This window comes from Bombyx mandarina, chromosome 03, assembly GCF_030267445.1.
Source record: "Bombyx mandarina strain Sakado chromosome 03, ASM3026744v2".
Taxonomy (NCBI): Eukaryota; Metazoa; Arthropoda; class Insecta; order Lepidoptera; family Bombycidae; genus Bombyx; species Bombyx mandarina.
In genome coordinates this window covers 6047115-6074610 of record NC_143210.1, presented here as the reverse complement: position 1 = coordinate 6074610, position 27496 = coordinate 6047115, and the positions used below count along the sequence as shown (strand labels likewise).

The following is a 27496-nucleotide window of genomic DNA, read 5'->3' as shown; positions in this document are numbered from 1 at the left end:
CGCAATAATGTGTGTGTGTGTGTAAATTAATAATAATTGCTGTACGGTGATACAGATATTGTGATTTTGGTCAATTAGTTAAGTTCAATACTTATCAAAAGCAGCGTAAATCACAGATTAATTAATACGATTTAATTTGACTCATATCTGTTAACTTAAATCTGATTAGCTTAAAAAAATGCACACCTGTCACTCACCGCTGACGATATAATAGGTTAAGCTATGTTTAGTAATTTTCATTACCGATTACCTCCGGTTTAAGCCCCGAGAGCTCACCTACACGCTAGGGTAACGCTGATATAGCCTCTCAAAGCTATCAGCATAGGTAGGGGAAAAAACAGATTACTTACTAGCTCAAATATAAGCTCCTTCTCATCTAGCTGCCTCAGCTCATGCCTGGAGCGACGCTGCGGTCGTGTCGGAGTGGCATGCGGCGGCTGGTCTCCGAGGAAAGTTGGCGTGCCATCCACGGTGGTAACCAGCGGCTTCAGGAGACCACCGCGCTCGAACTCATGCGCCGAGATCTTCCTGCGATATAATTTGAAGTTAAAGCATTATTTAGCTTAGCTGCGTCAACTTTTAAACTGTACCCACAACTTACAGTTGACTAACCAATTTTCTTAGTGACGAAAATAAGGCCAAACCTCTAGACCAATGGTCGAGGAACCGGGGTAAATTACCACAAATGGGATAAAATGAAATTTTGGGGGTAAAAATGAAACTTTTGTAAAAAGCTATATATTTTCGTTTTTTTTTTTTGTTCTTCGTCATGGGGTAATATCAACTTACACAAAAATATTTTAGGGTAATAATTAAAAAAGTTCCCCGACCGCTGCTCTAGACCGATATTATTTTTCGCCATCTAATAACAATCTTTTAGTTGTAACTTGGGAACATCAAACGAATTTAACACGTACAAAGTTTCACTATTGACCTTAGCGAATGTATTAGTTGTGTCTACAGATCAAAAGAAAATCAATAGAGACAGTCGTTAATATAATCATCTGCGACCCCAAAGTTTCTACCGTTTGTATATAAAATGCAGGTTTTACTGATAAGCTACGTGCACTCAAAGATGCAGCTTCGTTTCCTGCTTCACTTCCTAAGCAAATTTAGGTTTGTTTTCTTATGTAAGTTTGACGGAAGGGCAATTTTTCGAACCACAAACTTCGAGTAAGGTCATCAATGGAGTTTAGAAGTCATTCCGAAGTAGCCCTGTATTAGTTGAATACAAATTTCGTTCTTATCGAACAAAAGTGGGTGCCTGTGAAGAAAACTTCTTTCAACAGACGGGCAACTTTCCAAGATAATGAAGGGGAGGCTTAAACTTGACTCGAGGCTGTTTTTTTATACTACCTCAAATATTTCAAGCTTTATACTGTCGGTTTCTAACGTTATTAAAACGTTGAGTTGTCATCTCTGTGACCTCCATTTAGAAAACGTTTTATGCTTTTAAAATACGGAACCATTTAAGTCGAGGTCAAAATTTATACAAAGTCGAGAGATACCGGGAGTTTTTTTTTTTGACATTACGCAGTTGTTCAGCCTTTTTAAACTGTATACCTTAATCCGTTTTACGATGAATGCCTTGAATAACTTAAGTTGCTATCAGAGGCGTACTACAGTTAAGAAACGTTAGAAACAAAACAATTAACATTAAATAGTTTTGAAACATCATGATCGTTCATTTTACGTGTGTCGTATTTCAAAACCTCTTCGTATCTCCTTGTTTCTGTATACTCCGTTTTACAAACAGTTCATTACTATGCATGTAGGGGAGCGCTGAAGTATTGCAGACGGAGAGACGCGAAGGAAACTCCTCCTAATCTATTCAAAGAAGGGTAGTCGTCCCTCTCGCAAAGATATATGTGTGTTCTATGTGAAAGACGACTCAAGATTGATGGAGGCACACACAAGCTTTCCGCGTCTTGGATAAGAGGAATTTATCGAACCTCGACACCTAACGGGACTTTGTTCTTGTAATACATCTTTTCGGAATATATTCGTTTAAGTTTTCACCAATATTGAAGCAGGAGCTCATTCGCTTTAGCAAATCTAGATCAATAATGTTCAATTGAAATACACTACTTAATTTGCAATTTAAACATCCGAGTTTAGAAGGAACGTGCACATACCCAAAAAAAACCACTTATCCACTTCTATTTAAGGTAGAAAGTGAAGAAAAATTTACAAAATAACATTTTAATACAGCAGCCGAGTCTTGTCTATAGACATCGTTATCGGAATGTTAAAATTCGGGACTAAGTGGACAATGTTTTGTTACAGCTCAGTAAAATCCCAGTAGTTCAGTAAATAAATCTTATACCTTTAAACGGCTGAGTCTGCCCGTCTTGCCACCGCTGGGGTGGCGCATGTCGTCGGCAAAATCAGGAGATTGGGCCTCGACGTGGCGCTCAGTAAATCCGAGGCCATGTGGTTTCACAGGCCCCGGAGAGTGCCACCTGTCGATGCCCATATCGTGGTTGGAGGCGTCCGTATCGGGGTCGGGGTGCAGCTGAAGTATCTCGGCCTCATTCTGGACAGTCGTTGGACCTTCCGTGCTCACTTTCAGAACCTGGTCCCTCGTTTATTGGGGGTGGCCGGCGCGTTAAGCCGGCTTCTGCCCAACATCGGGGGGCCTGACCAGGTGACGCGCCGTCTCTATACAGGAGTGGTGCGATCAATGGCCCTATACGGGGCGCCCGTGTGGGGCCAGTCCCTGGCCGAGGGGGTGGCGAGGCTGCTGCAAAAGCCGCAACGCACCATCGCGGTCAGGGTCATTCGTGGTTATCGCACCATCTCCTTCGAGGCGGCGTGTGTACTGGCTGGGACGCCGCCTTGGGTTCTGGAAGCGGAGGCGCTCGCCGCTGACTATCAGTGGCGGGCTGACCTTCGTGCCCGGGGCGTGGCGCGTCCCAGCCCCAGTGTGGTCAGAGCGCGGAGGGCCCAATCTCGGCGGTCCGTGCTGGAATCATGGTCCAGGCGGCTGGCCGATCCTTCGGCTGATCGTAGGACCGTCGAGGCGATTCGCCCAGTCCTTGTGGATTGGGTGAATCGTGACAGAGGACGCCTCACTTTCCGGCTCACGCAGGTTCTCACTGGGCATGGTTGCTTCGGTGAGTTCCTGCACCGGATCAGAGCCGAGCCGACGGCAGAGTGCCAACATTGTGATTGCGACTTGGACACGGCAGAGCATACGCTCGTCGCCTGCCCCGCATGGGAGGGGTGGCGCTGTGTCCTCGTCGCAAAAATAGGAAACGACTTGTCGTTGCCGAGTGTTGTGGCATCGATGCTCGGCGACGACGAGTCGTGGAAGGCGATGCTCGACTTCTGCGAGTGCACCATCTCGCAGAAGGAGGCGGCGGGGCGCGTTAGAGACGCGCAAGCCCGCCGCCGTCGAGCGGGGACCAGGGAGGCGGATATCGCCCAAGCCCTGGCCCTCTAAGTGTTTCGGGTCCCCCTCATATGTCGGTCTGGGGACCGGCGAGGGGGACCTAAGAAGACGTCGTGCAAGCTGCTCTGCACGCGTTTTACGCAAGAGCATCCGGGTGATGGAAGGCCGGCTATCCTCGACCCACGCTGGTTCTGACCCAGCGGGGTATTCCGTAGGATAGCTCACTCTAACCGGCGCCATCTAGGCGGGCTCCGGATAGCCTGCCGACCGAGAGGGCTGGTGGTCGTGGCGCCGACGACCGCCAGTCCGGCGTCCCGAGGGGGAGGGTGATGGGAGAGATGTGCTCCGCACTAAACACTTCACTTTCCCCCCTTTGCCTTTTCATGAGTTCTGTCTCATGTGAGGTTTGGACGTTGGTTGTTGAGCGACAGGAGGTTTTAGTCGGTTCGACTCCGACATGCTCCGCCCGCCGTCCCCAGTGGAGGGCGGAAGTCCCTTCGATTTCCTCCTGACCAAAAGAAAAAAAAAATACCTTTAAACGAGCAATTCTTGTATATTAATATATATTATATGTATATGTTACCGGAAATGTATGAAATCAAGGAATTGTATACAAATCCTAGGAAATGTGTACAATTCCGATACTATTTAGGAAATGTATAAAATATTGTTTGAAAAACTATTTAATGCATAGATATCCTAGGAAATGTATAAATTTCCTCGGAATTGTATATAATTCCAATATCGTATTAGGAAATGTATAAAGTAAATGCTTTTTGTAATAAAACACGTTGTTAATAATATTTTTTTATTATAACACTATTGAGACAATCGGGTAGCAGTCATACCGTAAAATAATAATAAATAATATATTCATATTATCTTACTAATTAAAACTTCTAAAATCAACTATCTATTAACTTTTAACGTATCACAAAATCAACTTATAATTATTCTTATAAAATCAAATTTTCATTTGGCAAGTAATCAGTCTGATAATTAAGTAATTATAAATGTCAAAGTATAAAAGTAAATCTTTATATTATAATACTTTGTCAGTCCATATAGCTATTTATTTTTGCAGGGTAAGCTCGAATGGCATTTGGAAGTACATAATACTTTATTTTTAAAACACAGACATCTTGATGTAGCACAGTTTTTCTTGCAAAGGCACTTCTTAAATCCCTGGCCGGTTCCAGTGGATTGCAAGTTGGCAACTGACCGTAGTGCAAGACTCGTCCCGCTGTCCCCGCGTACCCACCAATATCTTAAATGTTTTACATTTCCGATTGCTATTTAGGAAATGTATAGATTTCCTAGGAAATGTGTAATGTGTAAGTATAATATAATTTATTTCACACATTTCCGTGCGATTTTAGGAATTACATACATTTCCTAGGAATTGTATACAATGACGGATTATATACATTTCCGGTAACATATATAATCTGAATCTCGGAAACGGCTCCAACGATTTTCATAAAATTTAGTATGCAGGGGATATTTCGGGGGCGATAAATCGATCTAGTTACGATTTATTTTCAGAAAATGTTGTTTTATTCGTGTTTTCAATAATCAACTCTTCCCGACACCTATTGGCGAATAATAATACTATTTTTCTTAATTGAGGGCAACTAACCGCTTTAAAGACACAACAAGATGACGTTATCAAACAAATAAAACCAAGCAAGGCTCGGTCATCATCTAGTCAACAATTAAGTTGATATCTTCCTATGCTTTTCAACATTCATTTATTTAAATGAACCTGCCGTTTCATATACAGACTGTAGCTTTAACGAGTTTATGCTGAAGTGGTACGTCTCGAAACGACACGATAATAAAATCGAAGGTGCCACGATCTTGTTATTTCGTAGCGAAAATCACTGAACTCCCGATAAAAATGTTAGTGACAATACTTTCAATACTATAAAAAATTCATTTAAGCATTTGAAAATTGTAAAAATGATACATTTATGACACAATCTTTTACTTGACTTTTCGTTGAGGCCAGCAGCTTGATTCTGTAAATTATTAGCCCACGTGTTAGGATGGAATGACAATGAAAGAGTTTGTTGTCCCGAATATTCAAAGTAAACAAAATAAAAAAGTCTACGAACTATAAATTCTATTCACGAAGAAAACGCGAACCCAAACAAAATTTATTAAGCCAAGCTGTGAAATGTCGTCGACCCTCATTCAACCAGAGTTCATTTGGTTATGCAGACTTAAAAATAAAATTTAAGTTGAAATATGAATAAAATTTTATGTTTCATGTTGACGATAATAAGGACTTCATCGCTTATGACTATTTTCCAAACAATATCGCACATAAGATTAGATGTTTTTGATATAAAACAAAAAGGCATTGTTGTATGTTACCTATGTTATTTTATCGTTGCCTGCACTTCTTACGGATTATTAAAAGGTACTCAGCTTTGCTATTTTACAGACTTTTAATTCCACAATTCAAATACATTCCAGTTTTCGTAGCACGGTATACTGCTAATACCTATATATATAAAAAAGAATTGCTGTTCGTTAGTCTTGCTAAAACTCGAGAATGGCTGGACCGATTGGGCTAATTTTGGTCTTGAATTAATTGTGGAAGTCCAGGGAAGGTTTAAAAGGTTCAGATAAATATGAAAATGCTCGGAATTAAATAAATAAAAAATCAATTTTGTTTTTCCTTTAATGTGTCCCCCAAAAGTTTATGTATTTTATTTATCGATTGAGGCACTACGAAGTCTGCCGGGTCAGCTAGTATTAAATACGACAGTAAGCAAAACTGTCTTATAATAATGTTTCCTCTTTTGGAACAAAGGAAATGCAGATTTTTATAGGTATTGTGAAGTAGCATAGTATACTTCAAACAAATAAATAAATTGCATGCGTTTTATCTACAAACGTACTGTGATAAAAATATTTACATTTTAATGATTGATGATCTTTGAATTATTCAAACAGTTGCAATTTGCATCAAGGTCGCTTTGATAACGAGTATATCTTTCACGCAATACTACATAAAATCTCGAACCGGCTTGGTTTTATCACGCGGCAAAACTGTTATCAAATTTACATTTCATCTTTTGCAAATCATTGTTTTGTTTAGGTATATTTTACATAATACTTGGAGGTATTCGATCATTTAATTGTTGGGGAATTTACCGTGATTTTTTTTTAATACAATAACATCTAAACGTCATGTTACATTCGAAAAAGATTTGGCAAGTGCATGTCGAACATCAGACATGAAAGATTTTGTAGTTACAAATTATATTATCAATGATAGTTCAGCAGTATTAAGAGTGGTGAACTTTTTGGAACCTTAGCGGAACAAAGGTCAAAAATTACAGATTTTAATTAATACGCAAGTAGATTATTTTTTTGCATAATAATACTGTCCACATTCGATACTGCGTTAATTTTATTTATGTAGATATAGTTGTAAATTATAATTTTCTCGTCCAGTTTTAGCGATAGTCTTCTTTATAAGCTAATGTGTGACGAAGCAGATGACAGTGGCCATATTAAGAGGACCTACCTTTTTAGCAGGGCAACAATTTTGCTACGCGATCGTAAAAAAAGGAATTTAATTCACGTGGGAGGACTTGAACGAATTATTATATTCAAAATAATAATTATATTAATGCTTTTGAACATTTCTTTTACCTGACAGGTGTTGTCGCTCCAGATCCAGAGCCAGCCCTCGACGGCGACGCTAGCTCAGCGCTGGGAGGGGTCGCGTGCGAAACCAACCACGCGTCCACCACTTGCCGCGTCGCTTTCCTGTAACAAACAAACAATAATTACATCTCGTTTGTTCTATTTTGGTTATTCGAATGAATTATCAAAATTCATGACAGCGCAGCCGATTCTCGATACGTCAGTTGTCACTTTATACAAATGTCAATGCCCAGAGCACTGTTGATCGCGGCCATCATGTACAACTGACAGTTTGAAAACTGTCATAAAAATACACACACAACTACGCGCTCGAAGGACGTTACTTTTTAATTCAATTTGATCTATAATTATTTTGTGAAAATTATAAGTGGAGTAATTATTGACATTGTTATTTTATCGAAATACTGTCTCCCCTACCCGATAAGCCACATCCACTTGAAGTGGTCTTACAACTCTAGAGTCGAAAGATTTCATAATGACATCGATCAATAATAAATAATAAAAAATCATACTTCAAACTTGTACGACTTACGACACGACGGTATAAAATGTGAAACCTTCCGAGATAAAAGGGTGTAAAGCAAATATACTACAAATAAATATTCAGTTGACTCATTCGCTTCTTTATGGAGTACTGTAAAAGTGTTTATACCACTTTCATTTAGAGGACATTGAACCAACATTACATGGCGAATGGTAATGCTGAGATCACATAATTTGTAGACAAATGATAGTTTTCATGTCGGGGTCAAAGTAACTATTCATTGTTAAAACAAATTTGGTTTTGTTTAAGTAACAAGTCAAAAGAGTTTTGAATAAAGATCGATTGTAATTTTTAGATTTTATTACCTTATTATCTAGTTTTATTTTATTTTATTGGCCCACCTGGTGTTTAGTAACAAATTTAATACTGTCACCCACTTTGAGACATGACTTCTAAGTCTCAGTAGTTCAGTACAACGCCTGCCACGCCTTTTAAACCGAAACGCATTACTGCTACACGGCAGCAATAGGCCGGATAGTAGGACCTACTCGTGCGGGCTCACAAGAAGTCCTGCCACATATAATTTATTATGTAGGCAACAAGTAAAGTAGCTATCGGAGTAGAGTTCATCCATACTACCTAGAGCCACCGCGTTCATCCACAGTGCGTTTTCAGAGATCTTTTTTGCCACGTACCATCCGGCTTTGGGATGAGCTCCTCTCCACGGTGTTTCTCGAGCGCTATGACCATGTCCTTCTTCAAACGAGGCTTGTGGAGAGTATTAAACCGTAGGCAGCGGCTTGGCTCTTCCCCTCCCATTGCTGACGTCCATTAGCGACGGTAACCTCTCAACACCAGGGGGGGCGTGTGCTCGTCTACCTATACGGCAATAAAACAAAAACAAAAAAAAAACCTAACTATGTCAACGGTAACATAAGTACAAACTCAAGGTTTTTGAATTGCGACTAGTAATTTTTATCGCAACGTAAGGGTTATTATGCAGCAAATAAAATGTATCTTTATATCATCACGTTCTAAATATAGACGAAAATATAAAGGCACATACTGAAACTCCGGCGAATACGCAGGCATTATATACAGAAAATCAATATATTTAATTTCAAAACCGATGCACGTGTTCGCTTAGATACGATACCAATACAAACTCGCGTTATTTCAGTTGGAAAATAGAACTAAATTTCGGAGTTCCTTATTTAACGTTTGTAGCGTGAAATGGGTTTTTTTTTTTTTGTCAGGATGAAATCGCCGGACTTCCGCCCTTCACTGGGGATGCAGGGCGGGGCATGTCGGAGTCGAACCGACTAAAACCTCCTGTCTCTCAACAACCAACGTCCAAACCTCGCATGAGACAAAACTCATGAAAAGGAAAAGGGGGGAAAGTGAAGCATTTAGTGCGGAGCACATCTCTCCCATCACCCTCCCCCTCGGGACGCCGGACTGGCGGTCGTCGGCGCCACGACCACCAGCCCTCTCGGTCGGCAGGCTATCCGAAGCCCGCCTAGATGGCGCCGGTTAGAATGGTCTATCCTACGGAATACCCCGCTGGGTCAGAACCAGCGTGGGTTGAGGATAGCCGGCCTTCCATCACCCGGATGCTCATGCATAAAACGCGTGCAGAGCAGCTTGCACGTCGTCTTCTTAGGACCCCTTCGCCGGTCCCCAGGCCGACATGTGAGGGGACCCGAAACACTTAGAGGGCCAGGGCTTCGGCGATATCCGCCTCCCTGGCCCCTGCTCGACGGCGGCGGGCCTGTGCGTCTCTCACGCGCCCCGCCGCCTCCTTCTGCGAGATGGTGCACTCGCAGAAGTCGAGCATCGCCTTCCACGACTCGTCGTCACCGAGCATCGATGCCACAACACTCGGCAACGACAAGTCGTTTCCTATTTTTGCGACGAGGACACGGCGCCACCCCTCCCATGCGGGGCAGGCGACGAGCGTGTGCTCCGCCGTGTCCAAGTCGCAACCACAATGGTGGCACTCTGCCGTCGGCTCGACTCCGATCCGGTGCAGGAAATCACCGAAGCAACCATGCCCAGTGAGCACCTGCGTGAGCCGGAAAGTGAGGCATCCTCTGTCACGATTCACCCAGTTCACAAGAACCGGGCGAATCGCCTCGACGGTCCTACGACCAGCCGAAGGATCGGCCAGCCGTCTGGACCATGACTCCAGCACGGACCGCCAAGATTGGGCCCTCCGCGCTCTGACCACACTGGGGCTGGGACGCGCCACGCCCCGGACACGAAGGTCAGCCCGACACTGATAGTCAGCAGCGAGCGCCTCCGCCTCCAGGACCCAAGGCGGCGTCCCAGCCAGTACACACGCCGCCTCGAAAGAGATGGTGCGATAACCACGGATGACCCTGACCGCGATGGTGCGTTGCGGCCGTTGCAGCAGCTTCGCTACCCCCACGGCCAGGGACTGGCCCCACACGGGCGCCCCGTATAGGGCCATTGATCGCACCACCCCTGTATAGAGACGGCGCGTCACCTGGTCAGGCCCCCCAACATTGGGAAGGAGCCGGCTTAACGCGCCGGCCACCCCCAACAAACGAGGGACCAGATTCTGAAAGTAAGCACGGAAGGTCCAACGACTGTCTAGAATGAGGCCGAGGTACTTCAACTGCACCCCGACCCCGATAAGGACGCCTCCAACCACGATATGGGTATCGAGAGGTGGCACTCTCCGGGACCTGTGGAACCACATGACCTCGGATTTACTGAGCGCCACGTCGAGGCCCAATCTCCTGATTTTGCCGACGACATGCGCCACCCCAGCCGTAGCAAGACGGGCAGACTCAGAAAAACTCACCCCCGGGCCACGACCAAACGTGTCGTCTGCGTAACAGATTACGCTCAGGCCCGGGAGGAGGGCACCCCTCAGCACCCAGTCATACCCGATATTCCACAAAAGAGGGCCGAGCACCGACCCCTGTGGAACACCGCGCACGACCGGGAACCGGTGCACGATCCCACCGTGTCCGGTACACGTGACCGATCTGTCCTCCAAGTAGGAACCCACCAGCCGGCGAAGGTAGGGGGCACTCCGTGTCGTTCCAGCGCCCCCCCTATCACGGACCAGGGCAGGGTGTTGAACGCATTGGCGATATCGAGTGACACCGCCAAAGCCACCCCACCCCCGGAAACGGCCTCATCCGAGAGGGCCCGCAAGCGAAGGATCGCGTCTACCGTTGAGCGGCCCTCTCGGGAGCCATACTGCTCCGCCGACAGATCGGGTCCCACCCTGACCAGATGCTGGATGATGCGGGCTGCCAGAATGCGTTCCAGCAGCTTGCCCACCTCATCCAGCAACACGATGGGACGGTACCCGGCGGCAGTATCCGCCGGGTACCCTCCTTTCTCAACAGCACGAGTCTGCCCGTCCTCCACGATGAAGGAAACCGTCCCGACTCGAGGCAGGAGTTGTAAAGCCTCAAGAGTCGGTCCCCCAGGGCACCAAGAGCCAAGGCCCAAACCCGGCCATGGACGCCGTCCGGGCCGGGTGCAGTGTCCTTCGCGCACATTTTGCGCACGGCCACACGCCTCGCCCGAACGCACTCCACGCGGAGTTGCGCAATTTCGGGCGACCACCAGTACGCCTGGCGATTAGGAAGTCGAGGGCCGATCCGGGGCATCGACACATCACAGATGCGACGCATCGTGTCCCGAAACCACCCTGCCTCGCCCTCGACCTCGACCGGGTGTGGACGCATGGGCGCCCACGCCGCCACTGTAGAGGCTTCCATCAAGAGCTCCTTATTCAGGCGCTTCAGTGCCCACTTGGGGAATGACCGGGACGCACCACGGGGGTGGGCCCCGAGGGCGTCCGCGACTGCGGAGCGGGCGGAGAGATCAAACCGAATATATCGGTGATCTGACAACGTCTCCGCCCCCTCCAAAACCCTCCAGTCGCGGGTACGGCGCGCGATGGCCGGGCTCGCGAACGTAACGTCCACAATAGACTCGCCCTGCCACCGCACGTGAAATGGGATAAGATTTTGTATTATTATAACATTATCAGAAAATATTTGTAAACTCTAATTATATGTAAGGCTGCCACAAGGCTGTCCGCTATCTGCTTCCAACGTATTCCTCACGTACTTCGGTCACATCGCTCGTAGAGGCCCCGATAACTTAGAGAAGCTGATGGTAGTTGGTCAGGTTGACGGGAGAGGATCACGCGGACGCTCACCTAGCCGCTGATCTGATCTAGTAAAGACGCTCATCGGCCTGTAAATAACCGAGGCTATAAAGACCGCCGAGGACAGGAAGACGTGGAGAAGCCTTGTGCATCGAGTGGTCAACCAACGTTTCAAACTAGACACGACCTTCAGCAATGAAGAGACCGACTCAGAAGAAGTTAAGTAAGGCTAAAAATATTTCTCAAACAAAGTAATACGTAATAGAGACAAAAACTAAAACTACGTAGAATTTTTGTGAAAAAAAAAAAACAAAATAATAGTTTACAAAAACTAAAAAAGTACGCTTTTATAGAAAATCCAACTAAAATATAGAAAATAAACTTGAATTAAAAATAGTGTAAGAAAAAATGATATTATTGTAAAAAAGCGTGGAGTGTATGGTATCAGCAGTTATAAATATTTTATGAAAAGATATGAGTAGAAGGGTTTTTTTGATAATATCCTGAAAAGCACCCCATGCTTTTTTACAATAAAATCATTTTTCTTACACTATTTTTAATCCAAATTTATTAAAATTTACTTTCTATATTTTAGTGGGATTTTCGATAAAAGCGTATTTTTTTAGTTTTTTTAAACTATTATTTATTTTTCATTTTTAGTTGAATTTTATTTTTTATTTTTTTTATTATTGAATTGTTATCTGTGCTTAATAAGTATGCCAAATTTCGAGTTAATCCGACATTTTGAAGGGGGACAATTTCGTGTTCAAAGATTCCTTTACAAACATACATACATAAGTCTGAAGCTAATAAAAGCGTATTAAAAAAAATCAATCGTTTGTAACAAACAGCGCAACACGATGAGTACCTAAATAATTTACGTCGGTCGCTTATTAACGTTAACAACTCCATATGTTCTCGAGTCTGTTAATTTATTCGTGAAACTAATCACCGCGTTAACGTCTTGATCGTTTTATTGCCGATCTAAAGTAGAAAAGAATTGGCAATCTGTTATTGGTATGTGTTAAACAATTCTAGAACAAGTCGGTTTTTATCGAGCTGTAGATTAGGGTCGATTTTTCTAGCTAGATTTGGATGGAAGCGGTTTCTGCGAATCATAATTTTATAACTGAGGTTTATGTGTGACAGTTACGAGTATCGGTAAATTTACAATCGTTGTTACATCCCTACAGTTCACATTTATTTTTGACTCAAAAAGTCAACGTTTATTGCATTTTTATGAGACTGAGGAAGCCCTGTGAACGATTTATTATTTTAGTTAGAGTTACGTTATTCTTTTCAACTGTTGCTATGTAAATATTCTATGACGAATAATGACCAAGTCATCCAATCGAAATTTTACTAAATTTATTTTCGTTTTAAATCGCATCAATATATGTTTTTTTTTCTTCTTCTTCTTCCGTCCCTGTTACCGTTATCCAAGGTCGGGTCTCCTCACTCTACGGCGCCAGGTTGATCTGTCCTGGGTTGTCGGTTTTGACAATTGGGCTTTCTTAAGGTCTCTTTTGATATTTGATCACCAGGTCGATGGCGGGCGGCCTCTATCTTTCTTTTGTTCTGGCAAGCTTAATGCGATTTTCACTACACGGCTTTCGTCCCGTCTCATAATTTGGCCATACAATCTAAGGCGATTTTCCGTCATTTTGTCTGTGATTGATGCGACTTCAATATATGTTTTTTTTTATTTAAATTTAAAAGAACCAAAAACTATACCATAACAATACATTAATTAGCTCCAAATGTGTCAATTATAAAGTATAAAATAGATCGACTAACGAACAATATGATTTTAAGTAACAACTTGAATGGCTGCGACAATCATAGTAATAATTACTTTCGTATGATACCGTATTTATTATATTATTGATAAATTATTTGAGTGAAAATTGGGGTCAATGAACACGTACGTACGCACGCAATAAATTCTAGAGACTAACCTAAATTTTCCATGACGATAATCAACTGTCTCCAACGCAAAAAACATTTACTGCCTTCAGAATCGAAATAACTAAATCCAACATTCCACTTTCGTCGCTTAATAGTTATGGCGCCCGATAGACTTATGTCATTTGTATATACTACTACTACTACTACTACTACTACTCTCTTTGTGAACTCTTGTAAGTCCGCGCGGGTAGGTACCACGACGACCCTGCCTATTTCTGCCGTGAAGCAGTAATGCGTTTCGTTTTGAAGGGTGGGGCAGCCGTTAAGGCCTTAGAACTTACATCTCAAGATGGGTGGCGCATTTACGTTGTAGATGTCTATGGGCTGCAGTAACCACTTAACACCAGGTGGGCCGTGAACTCGTCCACCCATATAAGCAATAAAAAAAACGGGGAGCACCTCACACTCCTTTACTTCACTTTTTACTTCTAGATGGGGTATAATGAGCCGAAACAGATAGACCACGATCCTTGTTATTCTGCTGCTAAGCAATCCTGCGTTCTAAAGATCGCCTAGCCGTTATACATAATGAGACATCGACCTCATGTCTCAAGGCGAGTGACGCCGTGCACGTTGTGAGGCACCGGCTTTGATACCAGATAAGCCGAGGGCTGGTCTACTGATAAAAAAATATAAAAATAAACATCGCCTAAAATTTTCCTGAACGTCATAATGGGTTCTGATGTTAAAACGACATATTCAGCATTGCGACAAAATTAAAAACCTTTTATCTCCACATAAAATATACGAGCACATAATGTATGCGATGAAATCTGCTGATATTACGCATATACGAACACCCCACCGCTGAGAATTAAAATCGATCTAAACATAAAACAAATTACTGGTACAATTTTAATGTCCCTTTTACTGTGCAAATTTCGTAGAGAGTACGCAGATAACCTTCCTCAATATCAATATATTGAGTTTTGTAACTCTCAAACACAATAATAAATTATGATATACTGATTGATTTTGGTATTATGATTATTATTTTTCGTTCATTGTTTGTATTGTATTTACTTTTAACCCATTGCAATAATTATGACGGTTACACAATTGTTATTATTAGTACGCGTTGAAGTTTAGTACGCGCTCATTACGGGTTAACGATATTTGGAATTATAAAAAGGGTAAGCATTGATGATCGGCTTAGCAAATTATTTTCGACCAGTTATAATATACGAATGCACGTATTATAGCCATTTACTGCAGCGGTTTAAGTTATGGTAATAAATAAACTACTGGATTTAGTCAATTTTTTGTATATACTACAAGGATTTACTATCAATTTCATTATGGATCATTTATTTAAAATTCGAAAAAAATATAATTTGTCATTTATTTCAAACAAAAATTCACTGCGTTAAAGAATAAATCATCGCACATTTTGGTATTCATAACCATGTTACTTTATTAGTATAATATAGATTATAGTAACTACATGTACAAAATTTCCAATTCCAATGGTTACTATGGTGAAATCTATACTAATATATAAATCTACAGTGGTTTTTACGGATGTTCCGTTATAACTACTGAACCATGGATCCGATTGACTTGAAAGTTTGTATCCATGTAGAACATTCATGTACTTAATGCATAGGCTAATATTTATATGAGCGTTGGACTCCCTACACCAGTTGCGAGGGTGTTAATGATGAGAAGCTTTGTAGGGGTGAGAAATAATAATGTTAATTTTAAATGCCTAGCGAAGTGGACGGGTACAGCTAGTATAATATAAAATTTTCGCGATTTTAATATCGATAATTTTTATTATATTTTTTATAAGGTTTTATGTGCAGTATGTACGGAAGATGGTAATATGTGTGGCGGGTAGCCATCATACAACGCAAGATAATTGACAGATGCCTGAATCTCGCTTACGACATTTTCAAGATAAAACGCATATATACAAGTTCCGAACAACAACATATGGACCGTCGGTCTACCGAGCAATATCATCCGCTCGGTGGAAGATCTTCCCTTTGTCGTATATATCTTCCCAAACTGGTGACCCCGACGGAACACGCAACCTTCTGATTCATCATCAGCGCATCAAGAATTTCGGCTACCACAATCCCCACATTCTCGCAGATAAAAGCACGTCATTGACAGTCGTCCCACAGCAAGCCAGCATCGCAGCCTCAACAGGACCATCGCAGCCGACTCACCGCGCTTCCTGGTCCTACGGCACGCAACTTCACTGCCTCATCACGCCGCTACAGTTCATCGCAGCCCACGACCGGATCATCAACGCTTGGGGTCACACATCTCCGGCGTGGCAGCTCTGCATCACATGGACTACGCACGACACGCACGCAACATTCAAGCTCAGTCTCGACTCACCGCAGACTTCGAGCAGCACTGGCGACACGCACGCAGCATTCAAGCTCAGCCTCGACTCACCGCAGGCTTCGAGCAGTACTGGCCCTTGCAAGCTAATCTCAGCACGGACAACGCTAATTAAAAATGACACGACCTCCAGTCTCGGAGGGGAGTGATGTGGCGGGTAGCCATCATACAACGCAAGATAATTGACAGATGCCTGAATCTCGCTTACGACATTTTCAAGATAAAACGCATATATACAAGTTCCGAACAACAACATTCGGACCGTCGGTCTACCGAGCAATATCACCCGCTCGGTGGAAGATCTTCCCTTTGTCGTTCAGCCTCCCAAAATATGTATAAGATATACGAAATATACATCTTATTTGTAGATTTCAAACTTAGATGTTAGTATCGTATCAATGAAATCATTACTTACTTTGTAATATAAACAATTCTTCTATTTCTCAAAACTTTAATAGCGACGCCATCTTGATTTATTAAAACTTATGAACACAACAATAAAGTGTCGTTTTAACAAAAAGGATAACATCCGATCCGGTCAAAGGTATCTGATGTAAAGGAGTTCTCAAATATCAAAACCGGCAAAGGTAATTTGCGTCAGTACAAAATAATCTGAAAGTCTGTAATTATTTTCAAGCCTCTCGAAATTCAGCATCACAAAACGTTACGACTTCATAAAACTAAGATATCGTTTTAATTAAAGGAAATCAGTAAATTAAGACTTTAATTAAAGTTGAGTAGTATTTTGTGCGTAGTTAATTCTTTAACATATATTAATTCCTATTATTTTATATGTATTTTACGTATCGCATTAGCTGAAAATAATTTACGTAGCAGAAGGAATTCACGTAACATTTTCTTTGACTGAAACAGAATGTCTAGACGCACCAAATCGTTAGAATTATTTTTTGCAAACGCTTTGATTTCTAGATAATGTTATGTGTATGTATGTATTAAGTGCTTACAATGCATATCGTTTTGACCTTTTAAAAGCACAATTGTTAAAGCAGATTCTAATTTAGAAAGTACTTTTATAGCCGATATGACAACTATTCATAATAAGTACTTTCTAGTATTAAAAGAGTTTTATTTATTTATTGTCCTTGTAGGCAGACGAGCACACGGCCCACCTGATGGTGAGTGGTTACCGTCGCCTATGGACTTCAGCAATGCCAAGGGGAGAGCCAAGCCGCTGCCTACCGCAGTGGCGACAACATAGAAAAAATATTTGTTGACTGGGAAGGTTAAAGGCAAAAGACAGAAGGACATGTCCCCCATGAGTTGGTCAGACCAAATCCTTATCGCACTGAACACCACCGTATGTAAGGCGGTCTATGCCATCGAGGACAGATCGACGCGGCATGATATAGTCCGCCAGCAGATTCTGAAATCCCACAGAGGTCACGACCCTCAGCATTGAGAATTTACAAGGCAAAGAGGAGAGTATTAAAAGAAACTTTTACGTTGTAGATGTCTATGGGCTCTAGTAACCACTTAATACCAGGGGGGCTGTCAGCTCGTCCACTCATCTAAGCAACAAAAAAAAACATAATAATATATACACCGTTATGTGGTTCCATTATACAGAATATCCTAGTATGGGGCTCAGTAGCTGTGTGCGATTTGTCCCCAATTTATTAGTCTTTATTTATTTATAACCTAATCAGATAACGTCATCATCGTAACACAAAGGGAATGTTCATCGTGAAAAATAAGCAACCTTTGATACCAGACCGTTTAATTTAATTTAATTTAATTTAATTTAGGAAGAAAAAAAAGCAATAATATTGCTAAAAACACCACTTCGAATAAATATCTATAATTTGTGATGATTATTATATCTTTAATCGTATTAATCGTCGCGCAGCGAGCTATGGAGAGGGCTATGCTTGGTATTTCTCTACGGGACCGAATCAGAAATGAGGAGATCCGTAGAAGAACCAAAGTTACTGACATAGCCCGTAGGATTAGCACGCTGAAGTGGCAGTGGGCAGGCCACATAGCGCGAAGATCGGACGGCCGATGGGGCGGAAAGATCCTCGAGTGGAGACCACGTACTGGCAAGCGCAGTGTGGGACGGCCACCTACGAGATGGACCGACGACCTGGTAAGAACCGCTGGGTCACGTTGGATGCAGGTGGCAACGGACCGGCCGCACTGGAGATCACTTGGAGAGTCCTATGTTCAGCAGTGGACAATGGACAGGCTGAGATGATGATGATGAATCGTATTGTTTCTTTAACCCAGTTTACGATAACGTACCGAAGAAATTAGAGCAATCCACACGAATTACTCATTTCCGTTAGGAACGTTCTTTCTAATTTAAAATCAACGCTTTATGTTTCGATTTAATTACGGAAATACGTTTACTACAACCACAATCACGGTTAGTACCTACTTGCGAAGCAGCACTAAAACAAGAACTTATATATTTTATTCCTATACACCCACTCAATAGTTGACCTTTATTTTTAATGCGCTATTGGTGCTGGCTACGAATTGCTGGTAAAAGTATTAATTCATTATTTGTTACGTGGATTTACGTATTGGCGTTGATGGGCAGACCTGGGCCTAATGGTGTCCCCCGTCGGACGGATTCCTTTTGTTTGTTTTAAGTTTATTTCATACAAAAGTTTAGGTCTTTTATTTATCGATTGAAGCACTACGAAGTCCACTGGGTCAGCAAGTATATAGATATTATTGCATACTCAATAGATATAGGACCTCTTGTGAGTCCGCATGGGTGGGTACCACCGCCCCGCCTATTTCTGCCGTGAAGCAGTAATGCGTTTCGGTCTGAAGGTTGGGGCAGCCGTTGTAACTATACTGAGACCTTAGAACTTATATCTCAAGGTGGGTGGCGCATTTACGTTGTAGATGTCTATGGGCTCCAGTAACCACATAACACCAGGTGGGCTGTGAGCACGTCCACCCATCTAAGCAATAAAAAAATACAAACTCAATTGCTAACAACCATGCTACTGAGTAAGTAAGTAATGCAGGTACCTCAAGAAGTAGTCATGCACGAACTCCTGGTTTTCATCGAGCCAGGCTTCCGTGCGGGCACACTCCGCGTCGTAGCAGGTGGGCGCGGGCATGCCACCGCCCGCCCCACCCACCGGCTCTTCTATGCTCTGCAAATGTAGACCTGGAACAATAGAAGCACTACTTTAGAACTAGCATTCACGTTTAATGATACTAGTGGTCTCCCGGTAGTCGAAACTCGACTATAATTAATTGAAATTATAAGTTTGTACACTATTACGATTCTATTGTCAAAGACTAGTAGGCAGCGGCTTGGCTGCTGAGGTCCATGGGCGACGGTAACCACTCACCATCAGGTGGGCCGTATGCTCGTCTGCCTACAAGGGCAATAAAAAAAAAGACTATTAAAAATTTTAGTCACAGATTTCGCTAACACTACACTTTAGACTTAGCAATATTTATAAAGATAAACAATGTTTAATCTATACTCAATTTGACCACAGACTACAAGCAATAAGATAAGTTTGACAATCAACAAATAGTATGCATGCGTGTGTGTGTGTGTGTGTGTGTGTGTCAAATACATTGTAGTTGTGTAATGTTTGTTTTTTATTTAATCCATTTTTTATGCATAATTTAATAAAATATTAACATTCTGCACTCCTTCTCTATATTCTCTATAAGTCAGGGAAATTTCATGCTCCTCCGTCCACGCAATTTTCGTAAAAAAGTGCACAAAGTTTTTGCTTCACGTATTAATATATAGATACATATGGTGTTTCATATACATTCATGTTTAATGATGATGATACAGTATAGTTTATGGTTTTCAGTATCAAAATAAGTGAACATTGAAAATTCAATGGGCAATTTTAGCCCACTGAGTTTCTCGCCGGATCTACTCAGTGGGTCGCGTTTCCGATCTGGTGGTAGATTCTGCGAAGCACGGCTCTTGCTAGGGTTCGTGTTAGTAACATCATCAGGCTTGAGCCCCGTGAGCTCACCTACTACTTAAGGTTACGCTGATATGGTCTCTCTAAACCATCGGTTAGATAGAAAACAAAAGCCTAATATTGATATCGAAAAATTTCCAGTAGCAGACATATCGATAGTATAAACAATGCAAAGTTAAAAAACAAAGCGTATATTAAATCCTTTGTTCTTAGTATAACTTTTGTTTTAATTGAGGCCGACTTAACTTTACTTTTATTCTAAATTCTATATAAAACACAGTTATAAAAAAGTGCAACTAACTCGGGACTGTGTTCCACCAACCACAGTAATCGCACAACAAATAATCCATTTTTTTGTTAGCATTGCCCATAGAAAATACATAAAATAAACGACTTACATACTTCAAATGTCAAAAACTAGTGTCAATCTCGTAATGACAAACAGCTAATAAAACCGTCGAAAAAGTTACGTACAAAAATAAGTCATAGAGTACGGAAAATAAAAACTGTGAAGATTTTCTATTTTTTTTTCATTTTGGTTTACTTTACATTCGACCTACACTAAAACCTGATATTTATTTCGATACAATGCAAAAACTGAAACTAGAATTAGAATTAGAACTTAATTAAAAAGAAATACTAAGTCGACCTTCCGTTCGACTTTCCTTCAAACTGGTTGAACGTGATCGAAATGATGATATATTTTAAAATCACGTGTCTTGTAACACGACCTTATCTATAGTTAGACATCACATATTAATCACATTATAAACAAAGGCCCACAGCCTTCCGTTCCTTATAATAACTTCGCGTTATTGACGTTGAGAGTGTTACTGAAATGCGAACATGTAATTACAGAGTCCAATCGTTACTCAACTGCAGTACCACACCACTTTAGCACGGGATAAGGCCCTAACACGTCATTTCGGATCCTCCCGATCCACAAACGGTGCTTTTAGGTACCTCAAGCACCGGTCATTGTTATCGTTGGACCCGTCTTTTGTAACGAAGGGCTCGGCGAGTGAATTAACCCACAGACCACTGAGTTTCTCGCCGGATCTACTCAGTTGGTTGCGTTTGAGATCCGATGGTAGATTCTGCGAAGCACTGCTCTTGCTAGGGTTAGTGTTAGCAACGTTGTCAGATTTGAGTCCCCCGAGCTCACCCACTAATTCTAACCTCCTAACTAAGTAAGTAAGACTGGCCTTCAGTCACAACTCAAGGAGGTGACTGGAGGCCAGATACAGGGAGCGGTATATATGGCGCAGAACCGGACCGAGTGGAGAAGATTGACATACAGTCACGATCCTCGCATTGAGGGAACGACCAGAAAGAAAGAACTCCTCGTCGTTAAAAGAATAGGTAGGAAAAAACGGTATTATCTGTCTTTGGAGAGTTTGTTCGTCAATTACAATAAATTATTACACATTAAGCAATTGCAATTAAACAGTTAAGTGGCCAGTAATTATTATAATATTGACAATACCTTTTTGAGTTTTAATGATGCCATTATGACTTTTTTCCAGTTGTCATTGATAGCATGCACCTCTTTCATTATTTTTATTTATATTGTTTTATAAATTTTTCAGATGATAAAATGTAAGAATTGATATATGAATTAAATAAAAAAAATCTATATAATTTTATCATGTACCTACATCTGAAACAAAACTTAGACTGAGAAATATAACCAAATCTTAGGTAATTGAACTTCACATCGACACGATTCCCCGTAATTATCAACGTAAACGCTAAATCGGTAAAACCCTTTTGGCCTGTGTGGCCTGTGTGGTCTTGTTGGCCACGTCCAATGGCTATCGCCATTAACAACACTATCTATTTTTTTTTTAAATCCTAAAAGGAGAAATGTTTACTTCCGGCTTACTAAAATTAATGTGATTTTCATTCGATTCGTTTTCTATGGCATTTCCCGCCTTTTGAGTTCTATAGGTTATTCAAAGTTTTCCTTTTTCATCTTAACAACAACAGAAATAAGAACAAGCAATAGAAAAAAAAACAGACTAGCCTCAAATTCAATTTTGAAAAAAAAATTGACATACAAATACTACTTTATTACATTTTTAGATCCGCAATATTTTGGTCCTATTTTGTTGGTAACATTTAAATTTATACAAGCTTTCTCGAGTTAATGTCTTCAAAAAACTGGTAGTATTAAATTTTTTCGAATTAGAAAATCAAATTCCGCTCAAACAGAATTTTTTCAATCTTGAAAATTTTTTGATCCTTTCTAAAATATCTCTACTATACAAAGGCGGGCTAGATATACACAGTCGTAGCCGCGTCGTCGTTAGCACTTTAATCATAGGTTTGCGATTTTAGGCCTATAATATTCAGGATCATTTTATTTTTGTCAGTTAATTCGTAGTTGGTGGTAGGTAACGGACTAAAATTATCATAATAACAGAATGTGATGTTCTTTGATGCATGTTAGAAACTGAATTCCGAGACGTCTGGATCAACTCTAACTTTTTTATTGCTTAGATTTGTTGACGAGCTCATAGCCCACCTGATATTAAGTAGTTACTGGAAACCATAGATATCTACAACGTAAATGCGCCACCCACCTTGAGGTATAAGCTCTAAGGTTTCAGTATAGTTACAACGGCTGCTCCACCCCTCAAACCGAAACGCATTACTGCTTCACGGCAGAAATAGGCAGGGTGGTGGTACCTACCCACGCGGACTCACAAGAGGTCCTACCACCAGTAAAAAAATGGTTTTTGTGTGTGTTTCAAAGGCCGCTAAACGGTCGATAGACTGTAGGTAATTTTTTCAGGGCAGAAAACCTTAGCCAAACTCCTAGTTATATAATATAGTTAGTGATAGATGTGGCATATGATACTAATATTTACGGGTTCGTTGATCATTGTGAAAGCGTTTGTGGTTTAATATTAATATCGCATTTTGTACACGAAACAAGTGATCCATTTTTCATATAAATCCCTAATTAAATGTCTACAAACGCTTTTCAAGACGACCAATTAACAAATTCAAATTCAAATTCAAATTCAAAATCATTTATTTCAACTTAGATGTCGGTATGACACACTTGTTGAATGTCAAAATACAAATAACAATGTTAACTCTACCACCGGTTCCAAAAAAAGCCACAGTCCTGAGAAGAACCGGCGAAACAAACTCAGCGGGCTTTTTTTTCTTTTTGTTTTTTCTCAAATATATTCTTTTTTTTAAATAAATAGAAATATTCACAATAAAAGAAAAAACAAGTCTAAAAAAATAATAATAATAATGAAAAATGAAAAGGCCAGGAGCGAGCGCCTCATTCCCACGTAGTGCCATCTAGTAAATAATCCTTAACTTTATAATATGCCTTGTTGCACAAACGTTCCTTAACAGTTTTCTTAAATCTATGAACAGGTAGTAGTTGAACGTTTAGTGGGATCTTGTTGAAAAGCTGTACACCCAGCCCCCTAAAAGAGTTGCTTATTTTCTTAATTCGAGCCGCCGGCAACGCAAGCCTATGTTTGTTCCTAGTGTTCACATTGTGCAAATCGCAGACTCTGGGGAATTCTCCAATGTTTTTACGCACGTACAATAAATTTTCAAAAATGTATTGGGACGCTAAAGTTAGAATTTTGATTTCCTTAAACTTGTCCCTCAAGGATTCCCTCGGGTGCATATTATAAATAGCACGAATAGCCCTCTTCTGCAGGATGAAAATCGTTTCGACATCGGCAGCATTGCCCCATAGCAAAATGCCATAGGACATAACACTATGAAAATAACTAAAATAAACCAAGCGTGCCGTATCTTCATTAATATACATTCGTATTTTTTTTACCGCAAACGCTGCAGAACTAAGCCTACTCGCTAACTTGCATATGTGAGGACCCCACTGCAGCTTAGAATCAACTGTTATACCAAGAAAAACTGTCGAATCCACAAGCTCCAGTGTCTCTCCACTTACAGTAATATTAGTGTCAACTTGTCTAACATTAGGTGTAGTAAATTTTATACATTTTGTTTTTTTGTTATTTAATAACAGATTATTAACACTAAACCAATGTACCACGCGCGAGATAGCATCTAGCGAGATAACCTTGAGAATATATATAAAAGCTTAATTAATTAAATTCATTAGGGTGAAACGGTCATTTGTTTTTATTTATTGCGTACAACTTAGTAGTTTTCTGTATGCTAATTAGAAATTTGTTCAACTTTTATTCGAGAAGCTCACATAACATGCTTCGCAATTCGCTTTTTTTACGTTCTGCATAACATTTGCATGTTTATGACATCGTCAACGCTCCTGTGTCTATTAAAATCTCAATTAAATCTGAATGTATTGCGTTGGCTTTCCAATCTCAAAATAAACAATTTAACACATTTTTCTTTTGCTATGTGACTAAGTAAATTTAAAAATGGCTTCTTCATCTGCGGCAGAAAACTCTCAACGTATCGATTTAAAGACTACAGACATCAAAACCTTTCAATATAGATTAGTTTATGAAGATTCTCTTCCACTATAAGCATTACTCTAAATCTGTTTATATTAAGAAATTGCTGACAATAAATATATAAATATAAATAAATATATAAATTTTTACTAACAATCACGCCACGTTAACTGGTCCCGTGATAAGTTCGTAAATAGCTTGTGTTACAGATACCAGATAACGGAAATAAATGTAAGGTAAGATAATCATACTTAATTATAATATAACTAGCGACCCGCCCTCGCTTCGCTTCGGAAACATTAAAACACACATGAAACCAAAAAAAAAAAAAAAAAATTTAAAAAAAGTAGCCTATGTTCATCAGGGACAATGTCGGCTTCTAATGGAAAAAGAATTTTTCAAATCGATCCAGTAGTTTCGGAGCCTATTCGAAACAAACAAACAAACAAATCTTTCCTCTTTATAATATTAGTATAGATATAGATACGTAGGCTGTACACACACATGGACATATGTATGATATACAATAATCACACATTTCAAAAGCTACTTCATAACAATAACAAAAACAACATTCAATAAACCGGGTTGAAGGTTGAAAGCTGTTTATTGTTCCAAATAAATTAAGAGATTTAACTAATGTCTCAATCCCAATAAATATAGCCAAGTCTCAAAAAAAGCTAATGAAAATATTGTAATAAGTACGAGTATTACAAGAAAAAATATATGATGGTAAATCTAAATTAACATAATAAAAAAATTAAATTACCATTTCGTTTTAATCAATCAAGGAAAGGCTATTTTTTTATCATTCCAACTATTGATTTTCAAGTTTTTTTTTTAATTGCCTTTTTAGGCCGACGAGCATACGACCCACCTGATGGTGGTTACCGTCGCCCATGGACTTCAGCAATGCCAGGGGCAGAGCCAAGCCGCTGCCTACCGCAAAGTACCGAAACAACATAATATATGTCAAATCAATTTGTAGAAAATTTTGTAAGTATTTATTTTAAGTATTTTGTTTAAGTTTTGTAGAAAAATAAGTAATTTTGACGATAAGTTAATAAATAATAATTCGTATCGCATTGTAATTCCATGTATTCAGATATCTCTACCACCCACTATAATAGAGATTATAATATAAACATAAATATTATAATCTCTATTATAGTGGATGGTCTAAGACATAGATAGTTACGGCCGCGTATCCTTCTGACGCTATTACACAGGGTGGGGTTTAATAGGGCCAATGTAATTCAAATCGGAAAGTTGGATTGCTTCAGGGCAGTAACGTACCCACTCGTGTGCAAAATGTCCTATAACCACTAAACACGTAGAGTTCAGATATGATTATTATTCATTATTATTCTACTATAATGTTAAGTGATAATTATCATATATATTTTTTATATTTCGTAATGTAAAATTAATGTAATTTGTGAGATATGATTTTACAATCAGACTGTATATCGAGATATCTTCAAGGAGTCCCTCATATTTTAAACATAGCACCAAACAAAAAAGCTTTCTTGTCGAATTCTACGGTTTCATTAAGTTGAATAAGTTTTTAGTTAATTGAAAGAAAGGGGTGAACGAACTTTTTCCCTATATGGTGAGAAGCGGTTACCAGATATATTTTTGTACTAAAACGACAGCTGTTTGAAGTCGTCGTGGCCTAAAGGATAAGACGTGCGGTGCATTCGTATCTAGCGATGCACCGGTATTCGAATCCCGCAGGCGGGTACCAATTTTTCCAATGAAATACATACTTAAAAAATGTTCACGATTGACTTCCAAGGTAAAGGAATAACATCGTGTAATAAAAATTATAATTTGCGTAATTACTGGTGGTAGGACCTCTTGTAAGTCCGAACGGATAGGTACCGCCGCCCTGCCTATTTCAGCCATAAAAGAGTAATGTGTTTCGGTTTAAAGGGTGGGGCAGCCGTTGTAACTATACTGAGACCTTAGAACTCATATCTCAGGGTGGGTGGCGGCATTTACGTTATAGATTAACATCAGGGAAGCTGTGAACTCGTAAACGCATCAATGGGATAAAAATAATTCTATCCTTCAATACAAAACTAATGATTGTTAACATATTGAACATTCAGTACATTTCTAAATCTAAATGTCCTTTTCATTATAATTTTGTTTGTGATTTTCATTATTTCACAGATTTTAAAATAATTGATCTTGAATACGATTTCACTGGTTTATCATTTTGTATTATACAATTCATTCTCCTCAAGAAGCATTGACAACATATCAGAACATTCAGAACTATGGAACAAATCAAGTAAAAAAATAGTTTAAAATTGAAAGTCAAGTTTTTTTACATACTATTAAGAATCCGAAAGCATTTTCTGTAATTTGCTCCAATGCATTTTGTTGAACCTTTTATTGATACTATTCACAGTACGGTTCACCAATGAAAGAAAGAATAAATATTCACTTCAATTTGCATGAAACTCTCACTGTATCTATATATTAATACGTGAAGCAAAAACTTTGTATCCCTTTTTACGAAAATTGCGCGAACGAAGGAGTATGAAATTTTCCACACTTAGAGAATATAGAGAAGAAGTACAAAATGCTAATATTTTTTTTTTAAATAATGCATAAAAGATACATTAAATCAATAAAGAAAACATTACACACACTACATACCATGTATTTGAGGCACACACGCATGCATACTATTTATTGTCAAACTTTTGTTCTTGACGTCTGTGGTCAAATTGAGAATAGATTAAATATTGTTTGTCTTTGTTAATATTTTTTTATAGTGTAGCCTTGGTGAAATTTGTGATTATAGAAGTATAAAATACAATCATAATAGTGCACAAACTTACAATTCCAATTAATTATAGTCGAATTTCGACTACTGCGGGACCTCTTGTAGTTCTTTGAATCACATATATGGCATCTAGTTACAAGTATTTTCTCGTACCGCGCGAGACACATTCTAAATTATATTAATTTGAATAGACATCTTAAGCCGAGAATTCCTCGTACGTGTCTATTTATCTTCGAGTTCCATAAATAACTTAGCAGCTTACTTGTAACAACACG

At 40.1% G+C, this 27496-nt stretch overlaps 1 protein-coding gene and 1 long non-coding RNA gene across 8 annotated transcripts in view; one reads left to right on the top strand and one right to left on the bottom strand.

The window, feature by feature from the left end:
- Pde11 (Phosphodiesterase 11) overlaps positions 1 to 27496 on the bottom strand; it is a 287160-nt gene that overhangs the window by 85177 nt on the left and 174487 nt on the right. For all 7 annotated transcript variants that reach the window (XM_089739681.1, XM_089739689.1, XM_028184225.2 and 4 more), the window contains 3 exons: positions 19051 to 19192; positions 7064 to 7180; positions 351 to 528 (listed from right to left, as the gene is read on the bottom strand). In XM_089739681.1, coding sequence (XP_089595807.1) covers positions 351 to 528; positions 7064 to 7180; positions 19051 to 19192 — 437 coding nt within the window. The remainder of the gene's footprint in view (positions 1 to 350; positions 529 to 7063; positions 7181 to 19050; positions 19193 to 27496) is intronic.
- LOC149503272 (uncharacterized) overlaps positions 1 to 27496 on the top strand; it is a 394089-nt gene that overhangs the window by 220489 nt on the left and 146104 nt on the right. The window lies entirely within an intron of this gene.